The sequence below is a fragment of the Lasioglossum baleicum genome, chromosome 9 (assembly GCF_051020765.1).
Source record: "Lasioglossum baleicum chromosome 9, iyLasBale1, whole genome shotgun sequence".
Classification (NCBI taxonomy): domain Eukaryota; kingdom Metazoa; phylum Arthropoda; class Insecta; order Hymenoptera; family Halictidae; genus Lasioglossum; species Lasioglossum baleicum.
In genome coordinates this window covers 8024907-8052201 of record NC_134937.1, presented here as the reverse complement: position 1 = coordinate 8052201, position 27295 = coordinate 8024907, and the positions used below count along the sequence as shown (strand labels likewise).

The 27295-nt window shown below is 48.3% G+C and overlaps 3 protein-coding genes across 6 annotated transcripts; 2 read left to right on the top strand and 1 right to left on the bottom strand.

Annotated features, from left to right (window-relative positions):
• Positions 1 to 82: 82 nt before the first annotated feature.
• On the top strand, positions 83 to 9507 carry Metro (membrane palmitoylated protein 7-like protein metro). 4 transcript variants are annotated; one of them, XM_076430783.1, is made up of 11 exons: positions 83 to 842; positions 2552 to 2838; positions 3394 to 3525; positions 4045 to 4071; positions 5015 to 5182; positions 5430 to 5501; positions 5730 to 5854; positions 5949 to 6073; positions 6510 to 6812; positions 7371 to 7714; positions 8259 to 9507. In XM_076430783.1, the coding sequence occupies exons 1-11, from the start codon at positions 800 to 802 to the stop codon at positions 8433 to 8435; spliced, it is 1803 nt and encodes a 600-aa protein (XP_076286898.1). In that variant the 5' UTR covers positions 83 to 799; the 3' UTR covers positions 8436 to 9507. The 4 variants fall into 4 exon arrangements, with proteins under 4 accessions (XP_076286898.1, XP_076286899.1, XP_076286900.1 ...); XM_076430785.1 differs by having other exon boundaries at positions 84 to 842; positions 6636 to 6812; XM_076430784.1 differs by lacking the exon at positions 4045 to 4071.
• Wus (TM2 and DnaJ domain-containing protein wurst) lies at positions 3818 to 26411 on the bottom strand. The gene is made up of 5 exons (XM_076430857.1): positions 25453 to 26411; positions 25153 to 25300; positions 23901 to 24265; positions 23723 to 23830; positions 3818 to 23645 (listed from the first exon to the last, which is right to left on the bottom strand). The coding sequence occupies exons 1-5, from the start codon at positions 25750 to 25752 to the stop codon at positions 23421 to 23423; spliced, it is 1146 nt and encodes a 381-aa protein (XP_076286972.1). The 5' UTR covers positions 25753 to 26411; the 3' UTR covers positions 3818 to 23420.
• LOC143212218 (uncharacterized) lies at positions 9648 to 22899 on the top strand. Its single transcript, XM_076430769.1, has 10 exons — positions 9648 to 11166; positions 13659 to 13814; positions 16045 to 16420; positions 17045 to 17482; positions 17986 to 18176; positions 19300 to 19429; positions 20108 to 20248; positions 20374 to 20558; positions 21207 to 21430; positions 22102 to 22899. The coding sequence occupies exons 1-10, from the start codon at positions 11152 to 11154 to the stop codon at positions 22217 to 22219; spliced, it is 1974 nt and encodes a 657-aa protein (XP_076286884.1). The 5' UTR covers positions 9648 to 11151; the 3' UTR covers positions 22220 to 22899.
• Positions 26412 to 27295: the final 884 nt, after the last annotated feature.

Genomic DNA, 27295 nt, shown 5'->3' with positions numbered 1-27295 from the left:
CGCAGATTCGGCGATTCGAAGAAGAGTCTCGACGTGGCGCGCGTAAACGTGAGGGCAGAAAACGAAAAGTATGGATCGAAATAAATAGACCGAGGGGCAGTATCGAATAAAGGGAAGCACACGTCGAGGGGTGGCGATGCCGGAGTGGCGGGGAGGGGAAGGGTGAGACACAGAGAGAGGGAGAGAGACACCGAGACGGTGGTGGAAGCAGTGGCGCCTTTAAAGATGGCTTCCGCGGGTAGCGCGCCGTGTCGCGAGCAAACGAGAAAATCGTGGAAAATCCTGGACGGATTCGCGAGTATCGGTTGAACGGGGTGTTCTGTCTGGTTCGTGGACGCTTGGGTAAACGGGTTCGCGAGGGTGTGTGTTGTGCCAGCCCGTTTTACACCCTAAAATGGCGGTGGCTCGAGAATCTTCGGCAGATTGAAGAGGGGAATAGGAGTCGTCGCGTCGCATCGGTCGGCGTGATGCGGAGAGAGCAGACGAATCTAGCTGCGCTCGTCATACTACCCCGTGTCGAGTGACAGCCGCGCTTACGTAACGGATTATTCTCGCTATGATAACGATATTCCAGCCGCGAACGCGAAACAAGAAACTATTTTACCGGGTTATTCGCGGCGCTGGCCAGCAGCAATCCGCTCGAAATAAGCATCGCGACTGACCTGAATTTCCACTGTCTCTCGTCCCGATATCGCGGGATACGCTTACGCTCTGCCGTTCTCGGCTCGCTTCTTCTCGCTGAACACCGAGAACTGCCGGGAAACCGAGTTGTCGGCCCTTTTCGAGCTGGAATGAAATTATGACAGCAGCGCTCGTCATGGAAAACGTGAATTGGGATCCCGGTGAGTAATCTGTGTTATCTGTTCTCTCTTTCTCTCTCTCTCTCTCTCACCTACCCTGCCGGGCCGAACTCTGTGCAGCTTTTATCGGACCTCCAACGTTCCGTCATTTGTTTTCGTCGACGTCTATCGGCGACAGCGGTGCGTGCGAACGTCAGGAATTTAAAAATAACGAAGCCTCGTGATGCATCGCGAAGGCGTGGATTGTTACCGGTTACCTTCGTCGTGGTTCCGTATCGCTCGGTACGGATACGTTCGGCTAGGCTCGGATCGGATCGGTTCAATTCGATTCAACGTGATTGTCGCGATACTACAAATTCGCACGGCGAATACACCGCGTTAGACAGGTGCTCGACGTCTATTTTCGTCTACTGCCGATCCTAACTTTTACCTGTTCTTAACCCGAGCGCATCCATAAGCAAGAGCACAAAATAATGTTTTAGGGTGGATTTATTGTGGAGCAGCGAGGTGAGCTGTGCGGTGAAAAAAAAAGAAAAACAAAGAAAATACATATGTGCTTTTTCATTAGTATGTGTCGAAATGTTGTCACGAATGTTGGTTTCTTCTCACTGCGCCGCTATCATCGATGCTCTCAGCTCCACTATAAATCCACCCTTAGTCAATTTTGTTCTGTTTTTCAAAAAGTAATGTCCGACTCGTAATGTCATCTGAAAGGACGATTTCTGTTTCGAAAATATTGCCTGCATTAAATTCGGCCATCACTCCTCAACTTTCGCGCAAAGTGTACTGTTTATTTAATATTAAGTGATACATTTCAGCAAAAAATTGGGTCAGGAGCTTGATAATCTTAATATTTGCTATTTAAATATTCCCATTATTATTGTGAGTTCATGCTCATTCAATGTTTCCTCGATGCCTGCGACGGTAGTTATTTATGACGCGGTCCGATATTATTGTTTCCTGTAAACTTTTGTGTAGATACCTATAGCTTTTACAGCAGTATGATAGTGTTGACCAACAAAATAGGGGTGGCTTTTTGCATAAAAAATTTATCCTAATTCTTTTGTCGACATATCGAGAAGTAGACTCGCAAAAATTAAAAACATTTGTACAGCCTGCTAACCCGGTTCACCGTTGAACCCTCGATTCGTCAGACCAGTTAAAATGTTTTAGTTTTACTGTTTGGAATATCATCGGATTTCTCGTCAGAGTGATTCTTATTTGCGTGCTGGTTGTTCCGATTGTTCTCGACCCTTATTGCGGTATCCCGTCGAAATAGTTGGAAGGAACTTCGCGTTCACTGCGGCAGCAGAATCCTCGTTGGATCGATTTGATTCGGCTGGAATCGCGTCCGCATAGGTGTTTATAATCTACAGATCATCCGGTAAACAGGTCGAACGACGAGGGTTGTTCGAACACGCGTGAACGTAAAGATCGAGCGTTCTCGGCGCCATCGCTAGTCAGGAAAACACTCGGCTGGCAGAAGCTCTTGTTCGCCGATTCGTTTCTTTTCTCGTTACGGAAAAGAGAAAGGAGAGAAGCTCGGCTCCGAGCGGTCGCAGGAAATTAATTTATCGATCAGGAGGTAAATGTGTCGTGCACCGGACGTTTCCGAGCCCGTGCTCGAACAACGCTGCCCGACTCCGATAACAAAACCCCTCTGCCCGATATAATTCCAATAACGGACGAACCGATGAACGAACACAAGCAGCGACGTCTTTCAATGATAATTTCGTTGTCTCATTTTCCAGCGTTGTCCAGGCTCCTGAATTCTCTTCAGGAGAACAAGAACGAGATACCGAGCTGCACGGACGAGGAGTTCGGCTTCCTCAGCGATCTGCTGCAGTCCAAGGAACTGAACGCGTTGGTCAACGTCCACAATAAAATTGTGAGCAATGTCAAGGACGACAAGTTCTTTCCGGTCCTGTCGAACTCCATGGACATCGACATCGAGGTTTTGGACCTGCTGTCCACCAAAACGCACATCTCGAAAGACTGCAAGGAGCTGTTCCACCTACTCCAGAAGCCGCACATACAGGTACACCAGCAACTACGCCGACGAGCTTTCTCAAACGTGTTTCAGTATCGTTACAGTTATTATTATAATATTATGTCCTTTCTTATCGCTCTTCTTATACCTTCTGAGCTAGGTCCACTTACCCAAAAGGTACCCTCGTCTTCCCTACTCCCAGGCCGGTTCCCTTAGAAACGTGTCCCTATTTTCATATTTCTGAGGACGATGTCGTCGAAATTCCTGGCGAGAAATAGTCTTCGGAGCGACTACGATTCGCTGGAAACCTGACTGAAAAGGGGTGCACAGATAAGAGAGCCGTTTGTCGCAGGTTCTTTTGTGCACGGCCTGGTTAAAAGCATTTGAATCTTGCTGTTTCTAGCACGATCCCCTTTCCGAATTCGTACCCTCGTCTTCCCGCACCAGATCCTTTAGGAACACGTTGTTATTCTGAAGCGACGTGTTCGACGTTGTCGAGGTCGATCAAGCTGGTGTTTATCGAATTTCTGACGAAAAAATAGTCGTGTCGAGAGAAAGCTGTCTGAAAAGGGGGTGCGACGATAAAAGGCCCGTTTGTCGCAGGGTCTTTTGTGCGCGCACGACGCGGTCGCCCAGAAAGACTACTACCCCCGTTTGCCGGAGATCCCTCTGGAGGTGGACGAGGATGAGGAAACGGTGAAGATCGTGCAGTTGGTCAAGTCTAACGAGCCATTGGTACGTCACAGATAGGCATTACCCGTCCGGTGCTTACTTTTGTTAGAGTGTCTTTGAGGTTTTTCCGCTCGATTAACACGGTAAAGAGAGAGCTTGATATATCACGATCGAGAGTGAGAGCATTAATAAACAGGATAGCCTGCTGTACTAACGAACGATATACATGATAGCGTACACAGAGCGGAGCTTTTCGAATATCTAATTTCCTATCGATACCAGAGAAATACACGTCGATTCCTGTTATCGATTGTAAGCGAGATACATTCGGGTGAATCGTTCGAAATGCTCCGTGTCTTGCGTAATCGTAACCGTAAACTTGCAACAGCGTAAAATCACGTCGATTTTGCATGGGAGTTGATCCTGATTAATCCTTTGTACCGACGTAGACGCGCCGTGGCCCCGTAACACAGTATTATCTCGTAGTATCGAATACGTATCCCGAAGTATCGCGTGAGCGATGCTCCGTACACACTTCTCAAGTAATCACGTGTTTCTTTCATCGTCAAACTTGCTTCGAAGTGTGGCTCCGGCGTTGAACCGATTTTGGTAAGTCGCCTTCAAGCCGAAACATCCACACAGGCCTGTAACACGTTCTCACGCGTATATTCACATCGATTTCTCGCAGTAAACGATTCTTTTGTAGTGTCATCTCTCATTTTTTTTCTATTCAGTTCGTTTCGATTTTTTCGTTTTCGGTTCGATCGGCCGTCCAATCTACATGATCACACACACACACTCACACTCACACACTCACACATACGCAGCTCTATACATGCTGGAATGAGAATAGAGTGTGAACGAACCGCGCTGTAAATAGAGTAACGCTGTTTTTCTTCCCTGCCACACTAATTTATTCATTTCGCTTCCATCTTGATTTCACACACCCTGCGTCCACCATTAGTCCGCCTTAGTTTGTGTTGTTCCGTTTGTGATTTTTGCTTGTAAATAAAACGATTTCTCCATCGTAACTACATTGGTATCCTATGTTATTGTCCCGCATGTCCTCGTACGAGTGCCGAAGATCCCTCTCGAGGTGAACGATCGAAAATTTCTAGTTAAACCCTTCGCACTCGACTGTCAACACTCGGAGATCCCTTCCATTTGTGTTTATCATGCCGAATAAATGCTTTTGCACTTCGTTCAGTTATTTTCATCGTGGATAATCGAGATTCCGGTAGGGTATCCGAGAAAAGCGCAACCCGAGTGCGAAGAGTTGAGGAATATCCGAAGTTTGTTGTTTTGTCTCCCGAGGGATTTTCAGCAACGAACAGTGTTTGTATCCGCCACATTGGACGCGGCCAGCTTCCAGTGACTTCGATCAAGAGAGCGCGCGCGCGCCCGATTGCGGTTCAGTTTGTTTCGTTCTCTGTTTGGTTTCACGTTTCGTTTCGATTTCATTTCTCATGAGAAACGAAGGTGCTCCGCCAGCACCAGCCCGTGCGCGTGTCTCACGACGTAATCAAAATACTAGCTTGAAAATTGACGATAGGGGGCGACCATGAAAACGTGCGTAGTCACCGGCAAGATCGTGATAGCGCGAATAATGCACGGCGGCGCGGCCGATAGATCCGGCCTCATTCACGTCGGGGACGAGGTTTGCGAGGTCAACGGCATCAGCGTCGAAGGGAAGACTCCAAACTGCGTTGTCAAGATACTGGTAGGTCACGCACAGTCCCCTTCACCTTTCGTTTTCTACACCCCTGGACAGAAAGACACATTTTTGACAATATTTCTCGGGTACACATTCACGGGCTGGTTACACGAGAATAATTCCGAAGCAATTTCGCGGAATTTATCGCGCCATCTTTTTGTCCGGGAGTGTGACGGATGGTCGAGTCGTAAATTGCAAATAAATGGGAGGGAAATGCAGGATTGCGGGGATAAAATTCGCGTGTCTCTTTCAGCAAAATTCAGAAGGTACGATCACGTTTAAAATAGTCCCAGCGGACAGCAAAGGAGGTATTCGGGAGAGTAAGGTACGTTTATGTTCCGTCGTAGAGCTCGTCGGACGCGGCTCGCATAATTGATCGAACAACATTTAAAACAGAATAAGGAAACATGGTGTGTGGAAAGTCGCAGGGTCGCGAGAGTAATTCTGTTTCAAAGGGTGTTATGACAAATTGTGCGAGTCAGTTGGGTTCGACGAGGTCCGAGAACGAATCCTGGAACGAACACGGAAACGAATGATTCTGGTTGCGCGATAGGTCCGAGTCCGAGCGCACTTTTCGTACGAGGCGTCGACCGATCCGCACACACCTTGCAAAGAGGCTGGACTCGACTTTACCAAGGGTGACATTCTTCACATCGTCAGCCAGGATGACGCTTATTGGTACGACTCCAATCGCTCGACTCGTTGTTTTTACGCACACGGCATGGCATATGGCACCGGGAATCACGTTCCAATTGCATTCGTTTCGAAATAGGTGGCAGGCGAGACGCGAGGGTGATCGAAATATGAGAGCTGGCTTGATCCCCAGTAGAGCTCTTCAGGAGAGACGGATTATCCTCGAGAGGCAAAAGAAGGAGAAAACCGATGACGACAATATAAGTAAGTCGCTCGGTTTCACGCTCGAACGGAACAAAGTACGTAAAACGATCCTACCAGCGTTTCCAAAATGCGGGGACGCTTGTACGACTATCTTGTACAGGTTTCGCACTCGAAATTATAATAATGAACCCCATATCGAAGAGGTATCTTGCGGAACCTGTACGGATCGATAGGAGAACGTTTGGGAAACGTTGGTACGAGACGATCCGGCGCGATATCTCGTTCTTTGTCATTTCTATTTAAAATATCGATTTGTAGTTTTAGTGGAGTTTTGCTCGTCCGATGGCATGCGTAATACGCGCGTTCAGCTAACATTAATGTTCTAACGTTAATGCCGACTAAAGAGAATCGCAACTAGATAGACGATCCTATCTCGGAGCTGGTCCAGGCTGCTCTTCTTAACGGATGTTGGCCTGACGACCTAACCGTCGGTTAGGCTTGTGTTCTGTTCCAGTGCCTTTGCCTTCATTGTGCCCCCGTCCCAGTACCTCTTTGCACGCCTCGCCCACAAAGTGCAACTTGCAGGGAGTAAAAACTAAAAAAATCATGTATGACGCTGCAGAGAACGACGATTTCGACCGGGAAGAAATACCGACCTACGAAGAGGTCGCGAAGCTTTACCCGAGGCCAGGTCTATACCGGCCGGTGGTTCTGATCGGGCCACCGGGAGTTGGCAGGAACGAGCTCAAGAGGCGACTCATGGCCGCCGATCCCGATAAGTACAAGACGCCCGTGCCTTGTAAGTTCGGGTCACCCGTGACCCCCTTCTCCCGTGTTCGACCACCCGCGATCTTCGCACCCCTTCCATGCTCTCTCGACTCCTTCATCGTTCATTCGAGCCGCGCCGCTAACCAGGAAATGAAATCCAATTCGATATCCGAGCTTCGGTTCATCAGTTTCGAGTGCTACTCAATAGCTAGAGTGTACTTGAAGTTTGTACAGGGGTGTTTGACAACGGTCGGGAGAACACTGAAGAGACGATCCTTCGCGACTTCAACTTCCTCTTCCAGTTATTAACGATCGAAGGTCTCGCTGCGATTCAAAGGAGTTCGAACGGTGATGCATCTCGCGAGAGACGGAGACACGATCATCCCTTCAATTTTTTGCCCACCTGTTGCCGAACACCCTGTACATTTCACGCAACTTGATTTCGAACACAGGGACAAGTACCTACAGGCTAACTATCATCGTCTCTACTTGGCACACACTTTATCCCATCTCTAACGACAACGTCATTACTCCTACGATTTCCCGGATCGCCATGTTCACCCGGTGACGCTTGCACGTTTCTCTTCAGATACCTCGAGACCACCGAGACCGGGCGAGATCAACGGCAAAGAGTATCACTTCGTGAGCCGCGAAAAGATGGAGGAGGAGATAGCCGCCAGCAAGTTCATAGAGTACGGCGAGTACAAGGGCAACCTCTACGGCACCAGTTCCGAGAGCGTTAGCTCCCTGATAAACGCTGGCTACGTGTGCCTCTTGAACCCGCACTATCAGGCACTGAAGATGCTCCGGACGCCGCTTACGAAACCGTACGTGATATACATTAAACCGCCGAGGTTTGAAACACTGAAAGAGACGAGGAGCGACGCCAGAGCTAGGTCGACCTTCGACGAGAGCAACTCCCGCGGCTTCACGGTAAATATCCTTTCAGTGGTGGCAGGCGTGGGCAACAGGTGCTCTTGGCCCTGGGGAGCAACGCCTCCGGGCAAATTACAGAGAAAAGGATACAAATCCGTCTCTGCGGAGTCTAAACGTTTCTCTCGCAGACTAAAATCATCGTGAGTTCCAAGATCAAAGTCTTCGGTCGGTTCTTTGGCTCTGGTTTAAATTTTTTTTAACTTTTTATTAGTCGACTATCCTCCTTTCCGATGCCAACAATCAATTTCTACTTTGAATTCTTCTCTCTGTAACAGAATAATCGAAGTATTTTGCTCTCTGTCCGAGTAGAGGGCTCTGAATGGGCGTGGCTTCGATGCTCTTGCTTCGAACGGAACCAATGCAAAGCCCCGAGGGCACTCTACGCCTACGTTGGATCTAGAGCGATCTAGAAGAAGCTAGACCTCTCTAAATCCTATCGAAGTGTTATCGCAAAACAACCTTGCTCTTTTCTTGTTCAATCTTTGCCGACGCCTGCCCGGTAACCTCCTGAACACCAGCTGATTTTGTCGCTGTTCCACAGGACGAGGAGTTTGAGGAGATCCTGCGCAGCGCAGCCAGGATAGAGTTTCTCTACTCGCATCTGTTCGACGAGGTGATAGTGAACGCCGACCTGTCGATGGCGTTCGAGCAACTGGTCAACGCGGTTCACCGAGTAGAATCGGAGCCGCTTTGGGTACCTGCTTCGTGGGTTCAATAAGCTTTCGCGGACACCGGAACGAAGTCGCGAAGGAGTCTGTTTGTTATCGATGCTCCCTAAAAGCACTTACCTAAGATCGACGATGCATTTCTTGATGTTTCTCGAGGAAGACCGTTCGGTAAACCGTGTCCGAGATCCCTCGTTCACTGTTCTACGATGTTTCGAGTTGTCAAACACTTCCAATTACTACTTTCTACCCGTAGACGCGAGTTCGGTCCCTTTGTTTCCTGTTGGCTCCATTGCCGCCATTGTAATCGACACATTGGTGCCGGATGACGCACACGTGCGTCTCTAGCGACTTCTGAATAGAGTCCGGATGATGTACGTGTGCGTCTTTGTTGCTCGTATCGCGGATTCGCCTGGTAGCTGCGTCAGATTCGATGCGAAACGATCCGGTGCGAGTGAGTCAGCAAAATGAATCGGCGGCGAGGAGCTCGACCGACGCCGACGACGGTTTACCGAACGGTTTCCGAAGCTTTGAGACACCTTGTTTCGGAACGTGTTCCGCCTTTCTGTACCGTGCGTTCGACAAGCTAATAAAAGCGAAGCTTTCCGCGACGTCCGACAACGAAGAAAGTGCACGTTGCGCACAGCTTTCGACTGTTCTCAGCCTCGCGCGAGACGCAAGTTACTCTGTAGATCGGCGACACATCTCAAGGTGTGCAGACCGAGAGGAACGCAAGAACCGCGTTAATTGTTCTTACGTAGCCCCCGGGGGATCAACGATTCGGAATGGTAAACCGCCTGGACGGATAGCAAATTATTAAGGTAAACAAATTCGAAACTCTTTCGACGTCGAAATAGGCGCATGACCTTTGATCCCAATTGTTGTTGATTGTTGCCAAAATAAGTATCGTACCTAGAACATGTGCTGGGGAAATTCACCTCTCACGTTTATTGTATTTTTCACTCGATCAGCATTGCCACGATACCGCTATTTTTTTCATAATTAAAGGGCTGCCAGCGCGAGGAAGAAGTTTTATGCGCGCTATCGTGTCGGCGTTGCATTAAATAGCGCTCATCCTCGATGTAAACTCTGTATGTTATCGGAAATATAGCATTACACTTTGAACTACGTTTTAATTGCCCCGCAGGGCCTTCCATCGTTTCCCTGGATCGCATCGCGATCGGCGCGGCACCTGTTCGTTAGCGAGATCGTCAAGCTAGATCGCGGGAGCCCTCGCAGATCCGCGCGTCGTTTACCGCGCCAAGGAAATTGCCTCATTTCCTTTCGCAGAGCGGTTTTTAAAGAGTTCCGTGACCCGTGCGGGAACTCGGGGTGACAAGTATGGAACGTTCGCGTGATCGCGATCTCCCCGAGTGCTAGAACAACCGCGCCGAACAGCCCGGAGAGTCCTAATTGTCTTTTACGATCGTCCGGAATTTTTTCACAGACCAATCAGCGGCTCGATCTTCGTTTTTCCGATTGGTCTAGTTCGTGTGAACTTTTTTGTCGGGTTTGATAGGCTCGTTTGTTTACAGCGCGAAGTGCGATCATCTTGTCAGTTTATTTCTAAATTATTTTCGGACGTGCTAGTAACGGGATCATGGTTTCACTCGACTGGCTTACGTTTTTACTACCGCCGATATTAATTTCCTCGGATTCCACGAAGCCGTTTACGTAGCACATTTAAATTTAGTTGGTTTTTACGACAGTCGCGATTTTTTCGGGGAGCAAAGAACTGCGATTAAGTTTTATTTTGGACCCGGTAAAATCAGCACAGAAACGACTCGAATGATTCGATAATAGAATCTAATACTCGTAAAACATAATCGCCTCATGCGTTGATTCAGAACCGATTCCAAAAGAGAAACATGAGGATCTGAATACAGGATCTGTATCTAAAGTGGACACATGTATCTTCGATGGTGAATAATAAAATGTCATTTGCAAACGAGTTTATTTCATTGTGCGTTAGCTGGAGAACCTTTTGAATTCATTGTTGCCACCCAACAGTAGAATAAAATTGTCTTTTGGACTGAATACAGAGCGCTTGCTCCGGAGGAGCGGACGAGCACGGCACGCGGGCCATTTCGAACACTATTTTTAGTAAGTTCGGATTTTCTAATTGATCTTGAATCACCGGAGCGTCGAAGCACGTGCGCGCGCGTCTCATCGGTCGACCGGTGTGTTACCGAGCAAAAATAGATCGAAAATATATCGAGGGAGAACGCGTCGAGCCGGACTTTCCTCGACGTCTCGAACGGGGAGGAATATCGATGAGATCGACTCCCGAACACGAGAGACACGCTGCTCCGTAGCGTCTCCCGGAAAGCGACTGTACGGAAAAGGAAAATCTGCTGTCGCATTTTCCATTGACTCGGTTACTCGAGAAATATTCTAACACCTGGCCGACATCCGCGGCTGCGCGGAGGTAGCGGCGTGCCGTGCGGCCCTCGTGATACTTCCCGAGAGAGCGAGGGTGCGAATTAAACTTTGGCCCAGTATCCAATCAACCCTTAGTCGAGCCGATCGGACCAAACGATCGCTCGATGGAACTAGCAATGCTTTGTACGCTCCTGCTCCACCGTTTCTCTATACGCAACTGGAAGATCCCGACTCACAGTCTGTTACACAGTGAACATTTGAGAATGTGTTGTCGTGCGTTGCCAGAAGTTTGAACGAGGAATATAGTGTTGCGCGATCAAAACGCTTCAGAGCTCTAGGTCTAATTTACCCATGAGACCGTGTGCTGGCGGTGTCCCGTTGCAATAGATGGAATGGAAACAGGTATCATAACAGGTCTTCCTCCTTAGAGGGAAAAAAAAAGAAAGAAAAACGAAAACTCCGTGGGAGAAAGTTCTGGTCGGGTCGTGTTCGAACCGTGGATTCGTGGAAAGCGCGATTCGTCACGCGTTGAATAGCCACTAAAGTGTCACGGTCACGATATTAGGCGACAAATTTACGGATCGTGGTCGGGCCGACGTCGACCTCGTTTAAAATTAAACCGAACCCGGTCGGTACACGGCAGGAACCGATCCGCTTCGAAAGCAAAGAAGCCGCGAGAAAACTCGTCGGACACACGGAGCCGTCGAGTTCCCCGAGGTTATTATCTCGCCTTTGAAATGTGTCAATGACACGGGCGTCGCACGTGATTATCAACGAGACACGATTAACATTCCTTATGGACTCGCGTGCGTGTCGCCCGCGTCGATGACCTTCACCGGTTCGCGCGCCGCGCCGGGGCGCCCTTATGAATTTTCATTAATCGCCGTCGTTGTATTTGGAAAGTACGACTCATAACACGCCTCCTAATAACACCCTTACGGAAGGTTGCCCGGCTCCGCGACGCGGTAATGGCAGACGGCTTGTCGTTCCCGGAATTTATAGTGGTCCCAGGCGATCCTGCCTTCTTTCGAGATAGCCGGCATATTTTTTTTCGGCCGGCCGCGCAACCCGCCGGAAAGAATCTGCAAATATTTTGCACCGAATTCGACGGCCGTGTAGTCGCCGGTGTATTTAGAGAGGGCTCACACGCGATTTCCGTTCGAAAATAATAACATTCTCACCGCGGATCTTCCTTTCGATGTTTAACAATCGCGTTCACGGTGCCTGCCAGTCGCAACAACCGCTCGGCACAACGTAATCGGTTTTTATTCATGTGCGCGCACCTATTACGCTGCAAGCGGCAAGATTTAATTAGATATTATGCAATCGCGATTACGCTAAAATCTGTTCGTGGGCACTGCGGGTTTTAATCACTGATGACAAGAATTGGTATTGGACGGATCCAAATCGGTATTTTCAGAAGAAACGCGAGTTTCTGTTGCTTGCGGTTGCATACATTTTTACTTTAAACAAAGATCCGCAGTCTATTAATCGGTTTTCAGCATCTCGCAGTCGTATATGCGCGTGGTGACATATTTGGAGCTCGTGAAAAGCATTAACGCGACAAGTCGGTTGAACCATTAACATAACGACCTAGATGCCCGTAGAAACGTCTAATTTACTACTGACCGATATAAAAATTTCAAACTTTTAATCTCTCCCCGACCGTGTATCTGTGTCGATCTCGTTTCCGTAATGACGTATTGTATGTACGGTGTACTAAAAATAGTGAGAACCTGCCACGGCTTGATGTTTAATTCACAAAAATTAGCCGCATCGATTGTGACTAGACTGCGGATCTTTATTCGGAAGCATTGTATTCTTTAAAACTGCGCCGATGAGTGGTCTGCGATAAATTGCATAAACTCCGCGCTGTGTGTAATTACGCCCCATCGATATCGAGACTGTGAAAGCTTTTCGATCACTTACGAACACAATCGCAGCTTCGGAAGATATTTGCCGAAACACAGCTTTTTCCGAGCGTACTCTGCATTGAAAATACACCGTAGTTCAGTTAGCGTAGGATTAATTGTTTCCGTTGCACGTGAAATATCGTGCAACGAGGAAAATACGAAAAGTCCACGATCGAGGCACGGCAGGCGATCCCGCGATCCTCCGGGCTAGAGACACACCGAGCGAGAAGTTTGAAAGATCGATAAACGGCAGGAGTCGAGCGCGGCATAATCGATGGATTCCCGTGCATCGGAGAATTCAAAATATTGGCTTAACGCCAGAAGAGCCGAGAACGACAAGCCTCTCGGGCAAATGTAACGCCGCCAAAATAAGCACGCGGAATCGGCCCGACTCGGCCCGGCCCGAAACGAACCGGCGCAAAAGGACGACTCTGCGAAAGGTTACCGAGACCTCGGTTCACCAGCGCATCAACGGTTCGAGCACCGATTCGGGAATACCTATCGAAGTCACGGAATCCCGACTGCGGAAACCTACAAAATGAACCCAAGTGCCAGCGGAACGGCTCGGGCCGCGATACCGAAACGTTCGTCGTCTAGAAATAAGTCGCTTGTCAGCCTTTCCCTAACAGCTGTCCACCTGTGGGACGCTGGAAAGCGCCGATTCTTGGCCAAAGCTTCAAAGTCCACGCATATCTCTCTCCTTTTAGACGATCCTGTCATTTTCTTCATACCTGAAATGCTAGACCCCCCGCGTCGGCCACAATAGTTGCCCGAAACAAACAGTAAATCTAGATTCATTTCATATACATCTACATTCTACATACAGTTACTCGAGTTATTAATTAAATTCGAGTTAAACTCCTTCAATGAACTTGGCCAAGAAAAGTCGCTTTCTGGTCAATATCAGGTTCACTGATCGTCGCGGAATAGGATGCTAACGATGTTAATTGTCGAATAAAAATTGATCGACTGTGTTCACAGTACTCGATGGGATCAGCGATGGCGAGGAGTCGCAGCAGCAGATTGACCAACTCCAGCGAGTCGCTCGCGGGAAAATCTGCTCTGTCCAGCAGCGGGATCAAGTACGGTCTCGGAAACGGTCTGCTGGTCTCCTCCGTGCAGCGAAACGTTCTGCAAGTAAGCGGTTCTCGGCGTTCTCGGTATTTGCATGTCTGACAAGAGATCCGACAGCGTCATCGTCGCTTGATCAATTTACGCGACGCCTGTACAAAACTGTTTTACGTACGGATCCGCGGTTTCCCGATTTTTCCGAGCTTGCGGACGTCACTGGCGCGCTGTCGGAGGAGGAGGAGTCGAAAACGAAGACGGAGTGTCTAGAGCAGGGGCAAATGAAAATGTCAGGAGAATATTTACGTGGCGACGCGCGTTGCTTTGAAATTCTAACCGAGTGGGAGCGAAAAAATCGACTTATTTCCAGATTATTATCAATGAATCAGCAGTGGACGTAATATATACGCACCTATACAAAAGAGAAATAATGCGGAACAGTAGAAACTCTGGCGTGATGTTTCATTTTTATGGTACTTCGATTCAGCTGAAGTTCATTGAACCGGAACTTGCGCTGGTAATTTTGTTATCGATTTTTCTCGGAGCACGCATAGCCATGCTTCGACACTATCTACCGTGATACGTGTTTTTAAAATATTGTGAAAATGCATTGAGAAGCAGTTTCGAGGACAGCTGAACAAGCCGATCACGTAATGCTTAATCGATCTTCACCCGGTTGCTCTTGCAGATGACAAGTGAAAAACAAGCATAAACAAGCAGAAGTAAAAATAATTTTGCTTCGGCCGGAATCGCATACATTACTGTGCGACGAGACGGTTAATTACGGAGAGAGTAAAAAACCTGTAATGGCGACTCGAGCGGGTAGAGATCGGTAGTCGGCGTCCGGCAGCGGCGTTCGCGAATTGTTCGCGTTGTAGCTCGCGTGTTTCTCGCGTATCGCTCGCGAACCAGCTTCGATAACGCAGGTACACGCGCAGACTAGCCGCCGAGCGAGCGACGCGAGGACTTAACCGACATATAAATAGCGTTTAGTTGAAACGGATGCGGTAGAACTCGCGTGCACGTCTTGCGAGGCGATCCGGAAGGTACGGCTCGCTTTCCAAGGAACTTCTCCTACTCCGGAGTACCTCGCATCGGCCGATACTCGGTGTGCCCCCGTGATTCGCGACACCGAATCGCGACAAACCGACAACCGACGCGTCAGTGATTTCCGAGAATTTCCGCGGGAACGGTCGCGTTTCATCCGCGCTTTCGCCCACTTTCCTCCGATATTTGGCTCGACGATCTCCTCGTAAGTGTCTCCGCGGCTCGTTCGTTTCTCTGTGAAATAGATTTCACTCTTCCTCCCTTTTCCATCTCGCATTTGCTTCGCGTTATACACCTTCCGATTTATCAATGTTAATCCATCCCTTGCAACGTTAATACCCCTCATATGTCTTCATCTTTGAGCAACGCTTCTCTTCTCCGTACAAACAACCAAATTGATTATTCGTATCTGTGCGGAAGAAAATGATAGCATACTAAATATCCACCAAGTATTAAAAGTGAATGAAAACGATTACTTCGAGAAGAGGCATCTATAGAATTTCAGTAATTGTTAATTAAGAAACCGGTCATTTGTAGGTTTGGTGTTGAAAAAATACAACACGCTATCTATAGAGCGAGCACGGTAAATCTTGAGTGTATACGATAGGCAGGTAGCAACTTGTGAAAAGAAACGATGTCACCGATTCGAGCTGCTTAGCTTTTCCTGAAGTATTCGTTTGAAAGTGTTTTACATTCGAACAAAAACGCAAAGCGTGCCGAAATAAATGTTGCAATACATTTTTCACAAGCCCCGCACTCCTGTAAGCGCATATTTAGTTCGACGTATTCTACGCGCTGTTCCTGAAAAAAGTTCGTTCTGCGCGTCGATTTATTATTCATGAGCCGACGGGAATAATCTCATTTTAATCTCGCCTCATCTCTTACCACAGTTTTTCATCCTCGAGGAAGGTACAATCGTTTATCTCCTCGTCGTGTTTACTTTTTTACCATTGCGTTACTTTGACACCGTCGGTTGGATCGACTTGCGAAAATAACGGATAAACGAGTACAGAAGCTGTCCGCTTCAGTTAACGTTTAATCCATGTGTCAATACCCAGAAAACAGCGAAATTGTTCTACACAGAATTTTTATAAATAATTGTGAAATTAATTAAAATTCGGGGCGTAGAAATATCGGTCGAAACTGCAAAGCGCGACGTCAAGGGACGTCGTCGTTGGGTATTGGCATAGGGGTTAAAGGCGAAACGGTACCGGAATGTTGGTTTACTATGCACGTATGGTGATTCAAGCAGAAATCCCGGCGGATTCTGGACGACGACTGGCAGGTAAACGGTCTCCAGGCGGCGCGAGTAAAGTGCAACTCTCCGGTAAAGGGCAGTACCTGCACCGTGAACAACTACAGCATCGTCGCCTCTAGGGGAGAGCTAGCTCGAAATAACTGCGCAGCGAGAGAGACGCCGGCGCCGTGTATCGCGAACAAGAGGAACAACACGATCCTCGACGCATCCGCGTGCACCGGAGGCGCCGCCGTGCGCCGCGACGCCTTTTTCGAGCGAGAGTTCTCGAGGAAACAGCTCCCCGAAGACGTCCTCAAGTCGAACAACGTCGGCAAACTTGGACAACGGGCCATTCGGAAGTCGTTCTCCGTTCCCTTGAATCTCACCGAAGGTACTCGTGCTCTCTTCCACTTCTATTTCAACTTCGCTCTATTCTACTTTTGAAAAATATTACGCATGCGTTTATTTCATTTATGTTCTCAAATGATTTTCTAGTGATCGAAATAAATGTCCTAGCCTGAACCAATGCGTCTCTCGTTTTACATTGTCGAGCATGACGCGTTTTTCATCTCCGGTAACGAGTTCTGTTAAAAATGAACGATCGCTCCGTGTCGCTGTAACGAGGAATCGCGAACTACCTATTCGTCATTCCGAGTTCGTTTAAATTCAATGAAAGTGATTTACGTGAAACATTTAACGAGTGTGCAATCTCTCTTGGATTTTTCCATTTCCCCCTCGTCCGCGGTGTTCCGGATCGAAATCTCCGTTATTCAATCTTTCAATCGGAGTCTCACATTTGTTAGCAGCGCCCGCTCACTGTATACTCCGAGAAATTTGTTTCTTCGACAGTTTCCATCTTCCTAAAATAAAAAAGCTCTCTCTGCCAAAAATTAGTGTTCGCTTCGAATATCAAAGCGATGCCGAAGGAGAGGCAGTCAAAATAAGCGGTGTGGTTAAGATAACAGTGCCGCGGAGATTGTTGGCCAACCTAATATTTCGCGTAACGATGCTTCAGGTGTTACGGGGCGTGAGAAACCTCGAAGGACAGCCGAGGAGGGTATACTGAAGCGATCTTCCGGCCTGTTGGCGAATCTCACTCACTCGGTGAGCAGGTTCACAGAGTGGGGGGCAAAGGACGACTCGTCGAAGCAAGGGAAAGCCGGCACTCACCTTTATCGTTCGGAGACCACCGGCAGTCCGAGCAAGTACTCGACCTTGAAGGGATACTTCTCGATCTTGAGCAGCGTCACCGGTGACCACCACTCGAGCCGACAACCTCTCGGACGATCGCCGAGCTGCCAGACGTTGCTGATCGAACGGAAGAAGAAGACAAGCAGCCGTGTCAAGAAATCGGTCTCGTTCAGTTCCGACACCAGCTTCCAGGAGAGGCGATCACCATTCGGCAAAGGTGCCGTTCACGAGGCAAAAATCTACCACAAGGGTGTCCTGCAAGGTACGATATCTTCATTATCCATTTACATTCTCCAAGAATACCGCGACTTAGTTACACAGCTGGTTTCGGGAAATGCCGGGATTAGCGCGCAGCTCTTTGCGTCACTGTTTTCTTTGGAAATCCTTCAAGAGGACAAACTATACGCGCGTTCGACGTGTCTGCAAACAGACTCGATATTGAATAGCTATAAATCGACAATCGCTACTTGCGAAACCTCCGTGGCGAACGTTTTCCTCTCCGGACTCTGATTTGAAAATTTAGCGGACTTCTTTTAAAATCTGGATCGAGCACAATTTTACGCGTGCTAATTAGAACTAAATCGCGAACTAAACTTAGTACGGGATGTTACACAAATAACGGCACCTAACGCCAAACAGTTTGAAAGTAGGTTACATTTATCCCAAGTAGGGATATAATTCAACGTTGCGGCAAGCTGCTCAAACTTTGATTTGTGCTTTTCGAGTTTACTGTGAAAATGCTGTTTGACGATGTTTCGGGGACAGATCGCAACTCGCTCGACAACACCGTCGGAAAAGTGCCGCCGTCGTGGGAATCATCCTCCGAGGGCCGGCGATCGGCCTTCCTGAGGGCTGCCAGAGATGCAGATGACGAGGCGCTCAATCGGATTGCAGCGCAGGTGCAGAGGTTTGGACTCGGGGACATGGACGTCAACGTGGTTGACAGCAGCGGCAGGGTGAGCACTATTTATTCCGTTTCGCCGCATTCGCTGGGCGCCGAGACGAAACATAGATTTCGACGATCAGAAGCAAACGGCTCGAGAGAAGGAAGCGGTTTCATGCTAAAGTTAGTCTCCGGAGAGCCAACGAACAGAGGCCCGTTGCTTCCTTCCGTGACGGTTTGATCATGACCGCTGCCGCGGAAAGTGTAAATTTACACGGCAACAAGCACATCGATATCTTCCGCGGCTTGTTCCGTCGAGGTTGTCAAAGCGACAGCCGCTCTTCGAGATCGAGATCTCCAAAATTCAGTCAGCTATTTCGATCTCAAACCTGGATCTCAAAGGAGTAAAAACATCTGTAACAAGGGATAGGAGGGATTAATTATTTTCAGAATTTTTTGCATGTCCAAGTGAAATTATGACATTCTATTATCCGATCGATCAGCCATGAATATCCCGGCACGGACCTCGGCGAAGAAATTGAGAGCCTCTGCTCGAAGCATTCCGGGTCACGGTCTCCGATTCGGTCGAGCCGGGAATTAGGTAGATTTTGTCTGCCGTTAATGAGCTGGCTGACTATAAACATCGATGGTAATCGGTGCTTTCGGCGAGCCCGTATGTCCCTGCCAATTCGTTGCGGATTGGTACCGGCTCGGGGAAAGGGGATGAAAGTTAGCATCGATTCTTCTCGCGTCCATTTTCACGGGAGCGGTCTACGGCACAAACGAGTCGTTAAAGCCCGAAAGGAATCGAACGATCCTCTATCCGCGGACGCAATTGCGGGTCTGACGCGCGTACTTACGTTATAGCGCTGCGGACGAGGTAATGGCGTCTGAACGACAGCGTCAACGTCAGTAACCACTTAAATAAATTGATCTATAACGCGGCTGGGCGTATTGTGCAACTTTCTAAAGCAAACAATGCGAGCCAGTCGCGGTCGTGGCACGGCACTGGAACGAATCTTTCCACGAACCGGCCGGGTTTCTTCCGCGGAGGTTTTTCCGCCGCAAAAACGCGAGTGAAAAGCGCGTTATTCGACGGTTGACGTGGTCCAGCGAATGACTCGTACCTTTGGAAACGCGGTTTACGTAATCGTTTCGAGCGATCCATCATTCAGGTTGTTTGTTTGCAATACCAGACCGCCATAAGCTACATGGCCGGGAACGGTGCGTCGGCGATGCTGGAGCTAGCTTTGACGTTCGAGGGGGTGGACCCGAATGTTCCCGACAACGAGGGCAACACGCCGCTGCATTTCACGGCGCAAGCGGGTAAGCGGTTGCATTATGCTTCGGAGGAGGCGAAAAAAGAACAAGGATAACGCGTTTTACGCAAATCCCGTTACCGCGTACCGCGTCTTTGTCGAGCCTCGTTTGCGTTGCTCGCGGGCCACGATTTATTCGCGGGTCGGAAAGAAAGAGGATCGGCTGATAAACGTTCGCGGAACGCGTCGCTTCGGTTGCGAAAGTGAAAACGCTCCGGTGTTTCAGTTACGTCTTTCGAGAAGAATCACCGCCTCCGCAAACGTTCGTTCCTATCGCTCTATCGCTCTCTCCTCGCGAAAAAGTGCGGCCACGTGCTAAGCATAAATTCTGTAAACACGGCGCGCTTCTCGCGGTTTCTCGCCGCGTCGGCGAATAATATCACCGAGTGCTCGTGGCAGGCGTGAGCGAACGTAACGTCGAAATTTCACACGCGCGCGCGGCCGCGATGCCGTAAGTAAACGTAAGGATTCGAGCGCGTCACTATCGCCGAAAATAACCGGCGTACTTGGGTACTCGAGAGACGCGTGGTCCGCGCCGCGGTGACGCGCGTCCACGAACGTTTCAAGCCAAAACAACACGATCTCGAACGCGCGTTACGTTACCTGAAATAAGCGGCCACTCGAACTCGTCCGAAGGACGCGCGCGATCGTTCCCGATCTAAACGATTTCCCGTTCCCGATCCAGGCCAAGCCGAGTGCTTGAACATCCTGCTGCAGAGATGTCCGGACATCGAGGTGGACGCCAGGAACGCTTCCGGCTTCACGCCGCTCATGAAGGCCGCGCTTCAAGGACGAGTCAAATGCGCGAAGATTCTGCTGTTTGCCGGTGAGTTTCGGAGCAACTTCGCGGTTCTTCGTGAAGCATTTAACTTCTGTTTCTTACGATTCACTTGGAGAATTTGTATTATTTTGCGAAGAAATTCTGTCGATTTGGGGAATCTGTCTGTCTAGGTGCGAATCCGACACTGAGAGACCACGGAAGAGGACTAAGGGCGGAGCAATGGGCCAGATTCTGCGGCAGGTACGTCTGTGCTGAGGTGATCGAGAGGTTCGCCAGGCATCGGCTCTTGGAAAGATCGACCTCCTGCAGGTGGGGCAGCGAGCCCGAATTGGCGGCGAAGGTGTTGCAAGGAAAGGTACATATTTCGCACCCCCAACGCGTTTTCCGAAAGGAGAATACAGTACGTCCTCGACTTATGATCTGCACCTCAAATATCTTTGTTGTTTTCAAAGATACATTAAATGTTTTGAGGGCAAAGTTGAATGGTAAACTGGGGCTCATACGACACCAAAACAATTGTTGTTTTTACGTTTTATACGATTTTTCTGTCCGTGCCTTGAATGACCTTGAGTTATTATAGCTACTGAATTCGCATTGAAAGGGACTATCATTGTAGATGTTTGAAAAAGGGTGGTTCCATTTTAAAAAAAATGAAGGTGACCTTGATATCTCTAAAAAAAATTACATAAAAACAAAAATTGTTTTGGTATCGTATGAGCCCCATTTCACCGTTCAACATTGTCCTGTAGACATTTAATGTATCTTAACGACAAAGATATTTGAGGTGATAACGTTAGGTGACTCACCCTGTATGTATGTACTCATTTGAAAGGAAAATTCAAAGAACGCTGTGCACTAGCAAACACTTACCATTCCCGTTCTGGCAATCAAAAAACGAATTTCACAGTTCGGAATTGGTTTTCTGATTCGCTTCTGAGAATCCGCGTGTCAATGAATGTCCACGTAAGTCGAGGACTCGCTGTGACAAGTTGTATCGGCGTAGGTGATGCCCATCCCAACGACGCCACTCTCGCCACCCTCTACCGGCCTCAAGTCGAAAATTAGGAGAGTATTTCGCACAACGTCAGGACCAGACCGAAATTTCTCGCTAGTCTCACAGCTGACCAGCGCCGCGCTTTGCGTCAGCAGCCCTGCCTTACCTAAAGCCAGCGAAGTTCCTCCGGTGGTGAAAAGTTTGCTCCGGCCTCTCAGCGTTCCGCAACTCAGGTATTTCTTTAGACACAGTACCGCCAAATCCGATTCTCAACTCGTCGAAAGTTTATACAGTTGATACAGTTTGATTAGCTTTTACTCCTTGTTACCTCTAGTCCTAACGCAGACTCGTGCTTGGTTCTTAACAATTTAAGTTCGGTGCTCGTTTGATTTTATTGTAATGCAACATCTGTACTAACTTTTATCTTATTCTCTATTCATATCTCTTTACATTTATATTCCTTAACCGGTCACGTGCAATCTGTAACGTCTATCTGCAAGTTTCGTGATAATATCTACTTTCTCAAATAAATTTGCAGCTGCCGAAACATCGACAACAGAAATATGGATATGTAAGTTCGGTCTGTGATAAATTCTGAGAGGTCTTCTCTCTGTCTTTGAAAGGGAAGACTCGAAGCACCTGTCCGGTTAAGGGACGCCCCCTCCGCCCTATACATATTATAATTGAACTGTGGATCTTATAATAATTTTAATAGATGAATCTACTCGATTTTGCTATAAACGCACAAACTCCGCAGTCTAATTATAATATTCGTAACTTAAAGAAAAACTAATAACGCTAAACGATCCTCGGATCTTTATGTCTACCCTAGATGTCCGTCACACATCAAAGGGTTGCTCTGAACAGCTAACGATCATAACTGGTTGCGTCTGACGGTTCGCAGGGTAACATTGGTGTCGGCGCAAGATTTCCTCGAGCAGTCGAAGGAGAAGTCGAGTTTCGCGGAGAAGATCGAGAGCGCGGTGGTAAAGCCGTCTCGATCGAAGAAGAAGAACAAATAAATCACGGCGGATCGACTTTGACGAACTGCGCGAGGGAGGAGATTAGTGTTTCTTTTTCTCGTTCCGCGAAGCTGCGAACGATCGTTGGAAACGTGGACCTCGCGATAACACGGTGCCGTTTCTACTGAGACACGCGCGCGCGCCCGGATCCCGTTTCTTTCCTCGAACGCGGTTTATTTGAGCGTCGTTGCACGGTGTGTTGCGCGTTGCTCCAGATTGTTTTTTCGATGGGAGCGACGTGCGGTTAAGGGCGTAAGCGTTCCGAACTTATTTTTGGTTTACAATCTCGGTGGTCCGCCGGTGCGGAACGTGTCGAAACTCAGGAACCCGGAGCGGCCGGAGTCTCGACTATCGTCGCCGTGACTCATCGCGACCAACGAACAACGGGAGAGAAATAGACGAGATAGTTTCGGATGCTGTCGGTGTCTATCAAGAGATCCGCCATCGTTTAATGTATCTGGAATCAATCCGCTCTGAACCGTGTTTACCTCGCGTCTGCAACCGCAACGCCTCCGGTATTTTATATCAAAAGCGGTGATCGCCGTAACAACTTTTAAATAAATGTCTTCGTATTAAACGTCCGATTCTGTTTCATTGACGTCTCTCGCTTTCCTTCTCGCCGCGAGCTACGGCTACGTTTGTAAGAAAAATATATATACATACATATACATACATCCATATATATCGCTCTTTCGATTCCCATCTCTATATTTACACTAGCGAATGCACCGCGCAACGAGAGCGCGCGCCGTTCAAACAGGACGTAGTAACGAGGTAGAATGAGATCGCTTCGTCTCGATGCATGCGTCTCGTTAATCAAGCTAAAAATACAGGGTTGCCCGTAGTCTTTTCTCGAGAAACTTCAGCAGCACATTCTACGTTGAACAATAATAGCAAACTGTTGTTTAAACGTAGGCTCTTACATGCATTATATAGAAAATTTACAAGAAAGACATGAAGGTTGGCGTCGTCGGTCGATTAAAATTAATTATATTCTGGTTCTGCGTTCATATGTGTGAGAGAGAGAGAGAGAGAGAGAGAGAACAATGATTCATATAGCATTTAAAAGCCTATGTTTGTAGATACATGTCTCATGTTTACTTACGGAATATGCCGGTAAAATTAGACGAACAAAAACGGAGATAGCGCGGCAAATGTTTAAAGAAACGATGAGGGAAGGGAACGAATCTTAGCTGCCGATTCATTCAGCGTTGGAGTCAACGTCGCTCTTCCTGTTACGGCGTTGTCTCCGGTTCTTGGCCTTCGAGAGGATTTCGTACGCCTGTTGTATGTCCATGAACTTCTCCTGAGCCTCTCGTCTCTCCTGCTCGGAGCCTTTTATCTTGTCAGGATGGTTATCCCTGGACAGAGCCCTCCAACGAGCCGTCACTTCCGATTGCGTGGCTGTCTGCGATAGACCCAACACCTGCGAAACAATCGTGTTTGATAACGGTTCACCGAAACGGAGTTTCAACGCGTTTCCCGGGAATATTTTCAACTTACTTTGTAGGCGTTTATTTCACCGTGAGGATCGGTGAGATCGATTAGCTGCGCCCACGTTGCCCAGAAACCTTGGTGCACCGCCTGGTTCCAAGTCGCTTCGAGACAAGCCTGATAAAACGAACGATTCGTAAGATTTCGAACACGTGTCCCGAACACGATTCCTCTTGGCGAAACTTACTTTAAGATCGAGCCATATAGGGGAGGTCAGGAAATGCTGGATAGCTTCGGACAGCTTGATCTCCTCGCCCTCGCTGTCGGTCACCACGGCATTGAAGTAGAAGTAGCTAACTAGCAAGGACGTGAACAGGGCTGCAACCAAGCCGAGATGGAACAGCCTGCGAACCAGGCTCTCCCTCTGCTGCGGTTTCAGCCGCCATTTCTTGCTGAACGAGTCGAAGCTCAACGCGGAAGCTATGGTCATCAGGCACATCCATATGGTTTCGTCTCCGATGTACGAGAAAGTCGGGTAGCACAGGTATGCTGCTACCAGAGCGAACCATATGGTCCCTCGCTCCCTGCCGATGTTCCCAACCGTCCATACAGCTGAAAATTACACGATCATTACTGTCAATTGCAAATGGGTACTCGATCACCTCCAGAATAAAACGAATTTTGTAAATGTTGCGAACACGGCTACAACAAAGACAAGCACGCTGTTCGTCCATCGTGAACGCAATCGGTAAATACTGTGGTAACGTGATATACAGGGTCTGTCCGGAAAGTAATGCGACCACATTTTTACTTTTAAATCTATTGAACATACGCGAGCACAAACCTTTAAAATTCTTCAAAGTAGGATCCTTGAGCGTCGACACATTTTTTCCAGCGCGATTTCCATGCTTCGTATGCTCCCTGGAGGGCGTTATCTCTAGCCTCTCGTAGTACCCTCGTCGCAGCCTCGTCGAGCACTTCCAACCAAAACTTTTCCGTACATTACGGGGAAAACAGTAAACGGTACTTCTTAGTTGGATCACAACACTTCCTCAACCCCCGTACAGTCCTGACTTGTCTCCCGCCGACTTCATCTTGTCTCCAAAAATTAAAAATGTGCTAAAAGGATGCCATTTTGAAAGCGTGGAACGCGTCAAAGAGGCTGTGACACGAGGGTACTACGAGAGGTTCCAAAAAACGTCTTCCAGGGAGCATACGAAGCATGGAAATCGCGCTGGAAAAAATGTGTCGACGCCCAAGGATCCTACTTCGAAGAAATTTAAAGGTTTGTACCCATATGTTGAATAGATTTCTTTTTAAAAATGTGATCGTGCTACTTTCCGAACAGACCCTGTATGTAGAAAATAAAACCGTAAAAGTGCACGCGCCCATTGAGCGACCTCGCGAGTCTTATCGTGCAACCAGTCGCTGCATCGACACGCTATCGCCTCGACAGTAATTATGCAGAAAGCGCACGTATGTCATTTGTAAATTCGTACCCAGCGCGATGACGTAAGGTGTGAAAATCAACAGGTGCCGGAAATTGATCCCATAGATCTCGTCTTCCGGTATCGCGCTGCGATAAATTTCAGCCCACAAGTATGCGACGGCGGTCGCTGCTGTGAATCGCACTGTCGAAAACGGCGGCTGAAACATCGAATAACATTACGGTACACGAACCTTTGCAACAGTGGTCTCCAAAAATGATACTCGCTGGTCGAAGTGAAAATGTAGGGAGAACAACGAAGAAATAATTATTACATGGAGACCACCGGTTCACGGGCTGATTTTCCAAGTACCTTGCGGTTGATCCGAACTTTCTGTTTGAAGTCCTCGATGAACCGAGGATCGTCGTTCGCGTCTGCCACGTACCATGGTATCCTATAGATGTCTCGTAGCCAGCCGAAGCCGTACCCGCCCAGGGTGCTGAAGTAGACAATCGCCTGCTTGTCCCGTCCCAGGTACACGTGGTGGGCTCCAAAGATGCCGCCGAATAGCCAGAGCACGTACGTCCTAAACACCGATTTCGGTTTCCGTTCCATCTTGTTGGTCCGCTCATCGTCGCGTCCATTCGCCAGGTTAAACCTCATTGCTTCCATCGGGACCCGATTCCCGAATCGACACGCGCGTTCGGCACTCTAACGATCGAATGGTAAATTCATTTACGAGAGGCGCTCCTCGTCGTCGAATTCCGCTGACTGGAACCGCGTAACGATAACTGGTAATCGCGCATACGAAACCTGTCCGGCTCCCTTGTCTCCTATGTCAGACGACACACATGCACACACCGATAATTTCGAGTTACATATACGTATCATCAACCGGCACGACGATGCTCGGTATTGTTTCGGCACGTAGCGAGAAACATCTGCTTACTTTGTGCAATTTCCTTTGATAAATTACGTTCTCGAGATCGCCGGGTCTAGAACGTGTCCTTGTTTGTCCGTGTCGTTTCGCGAACTACCGGAGCTGCTTCAGCCGCGCCGATTCGGACTGTTTGTGGTTCAACGTTCTCTCAGGGCTAACGGTACCTGTACAGGAGCGTACCTACGCAACCGTTTCGATACGCGATCGCTTCTCGAGACCGGATCAGGTTCAAGATCTCGGGAAAAATCAATGTCCGACTTTCCTCTCGTAACGTTCGAATCCTGCTTAATGGAAATGGGCATTTATAATACAAAAATAACGCACAAGAATTCAAACTGTCTGTTCTTTATTTAACCGAAGAAGAACTAGTCAGAATACGTCTGTATCGTTAGCGAGCCGAAACTGAAGTGAACCTACAGAGAAAGTTTTAGGGGAAAGAAAAACCCCTGTTGGGTCCACTCGGGAAAAACAGATGTGGGAGTGTGGAGTTTACCTGAGCGGTCACTCTTCCAGTGACGCTCGGAGTGTCAAGTACTGAAAGATCCTCTTAATAAATCGCACCTTTGCGGACCATTTACCGCCCACACCTTTAACCTAGCGAATAGTCTAGTTAGTAGGCTATTATCTTACATTTGAATAATTTCTTTTTTTAAATAAAAAATTGTGGTCACCTTCAATATTTATTTATAACTATATATTTTTTATTTAATAACCTTATAGCTGAGGCCAAGACGAATTCAACGACCTATTTAATGTGGTCTTTAAGTTTTGAAATAATGGTGAAATAGGCGTGAACAGCTACCGAGCCATTCTGGCCCACTGATTCCGACTTTCCGACTCATGCTTCCGAAATTTCGGTAACGTGAAAATCGAAGGAATGCGTCGGCGTCGATCAGTCGAGCAGGTAGTCACACGGACAGAGTAGAGGTACGCTTGTGTGTAGCGCGCGTGCAATCGAACAGGCACTCACACGGGCAGAGTAGAAGTACGTTCGTGTGTAGCTTGTACGCAGCAGAAGCAACGTGGCGAGGACGGTACGTCAGAGTGGGGACCCAGCCGGCCGAGCCGTCGGAGGGGAAAGGTCCTCGCGTCCACGATTCTGACATCACTGTGTGGGAGGATCCTTAATTTATTACTCAGGGCCTCTTTGAATTTGAAGGTTGCAGACCTTCCACTTCTGACCTGAGTCAATGCATGACAAAGACCCGAGGACCGTTAAAATATTCCGGGACACTCTTAGTATCCTTCAACACTCGACTTAATTTTGCAGATGTT

Coding starts and splice junctions, on each gene's coding strand:
- Metro (XM_076430783.1), top strand. CDS start 800: ATGACAGCAGCGCTCGTCATGGAAAACGTGAATTGGGATCCCG. Junction 3,526..4,044: donor TCAAGTCTAACGAGCCATTG/GTACGTCACAGA, acceptor CTTGCTTCGAAG/TGTGGCTCCGGCGTTGAACC. Junction 4,072..5,014: donor CCGGCGTTGAACCGATTTTG/GTAAGTCGCCTT, acceptor AATTGACGATAG/GGGGCGACCATGAAAACGTG.
- LOC143212218 (XM_076430769.1), top strand. Junction 17,483..17,985: donor CCACAAGGGTGTCCTGCAAG/GTACGATATCTT, acceptor TTTCGGGGACAG/ATCGCAACTCGCTCGACAAC. Junction 20,249..20,373: donor GAAGATTCTGCTGTTTGCCG/GTGAGTTTCGGA, acceptor CTGTCTGTCTAG/GTGCGAATCCGACACTGAGA.
- Wus (XM_076430857.1), bottom strand. CDS start 25,752: ATGGAAGCAATGAGGTTTAACCTGGCGAATGGACGCGACGATGAGCGG. Junction 25,301..25,452: donor AAGTTCGGATCAACCGCAAG/GTACTTGGAAAA, acceptor TCGATGTTTCAG/CCGCCGTTTTCGACAGTGCG. Junction 23,831..23,900: donor CTATATGGCTCGATCTTAAA/GTAAGTTTCGCC, acceptor TCGTTTTATCAG/GCTTGTCTCGAAGCGACTTG.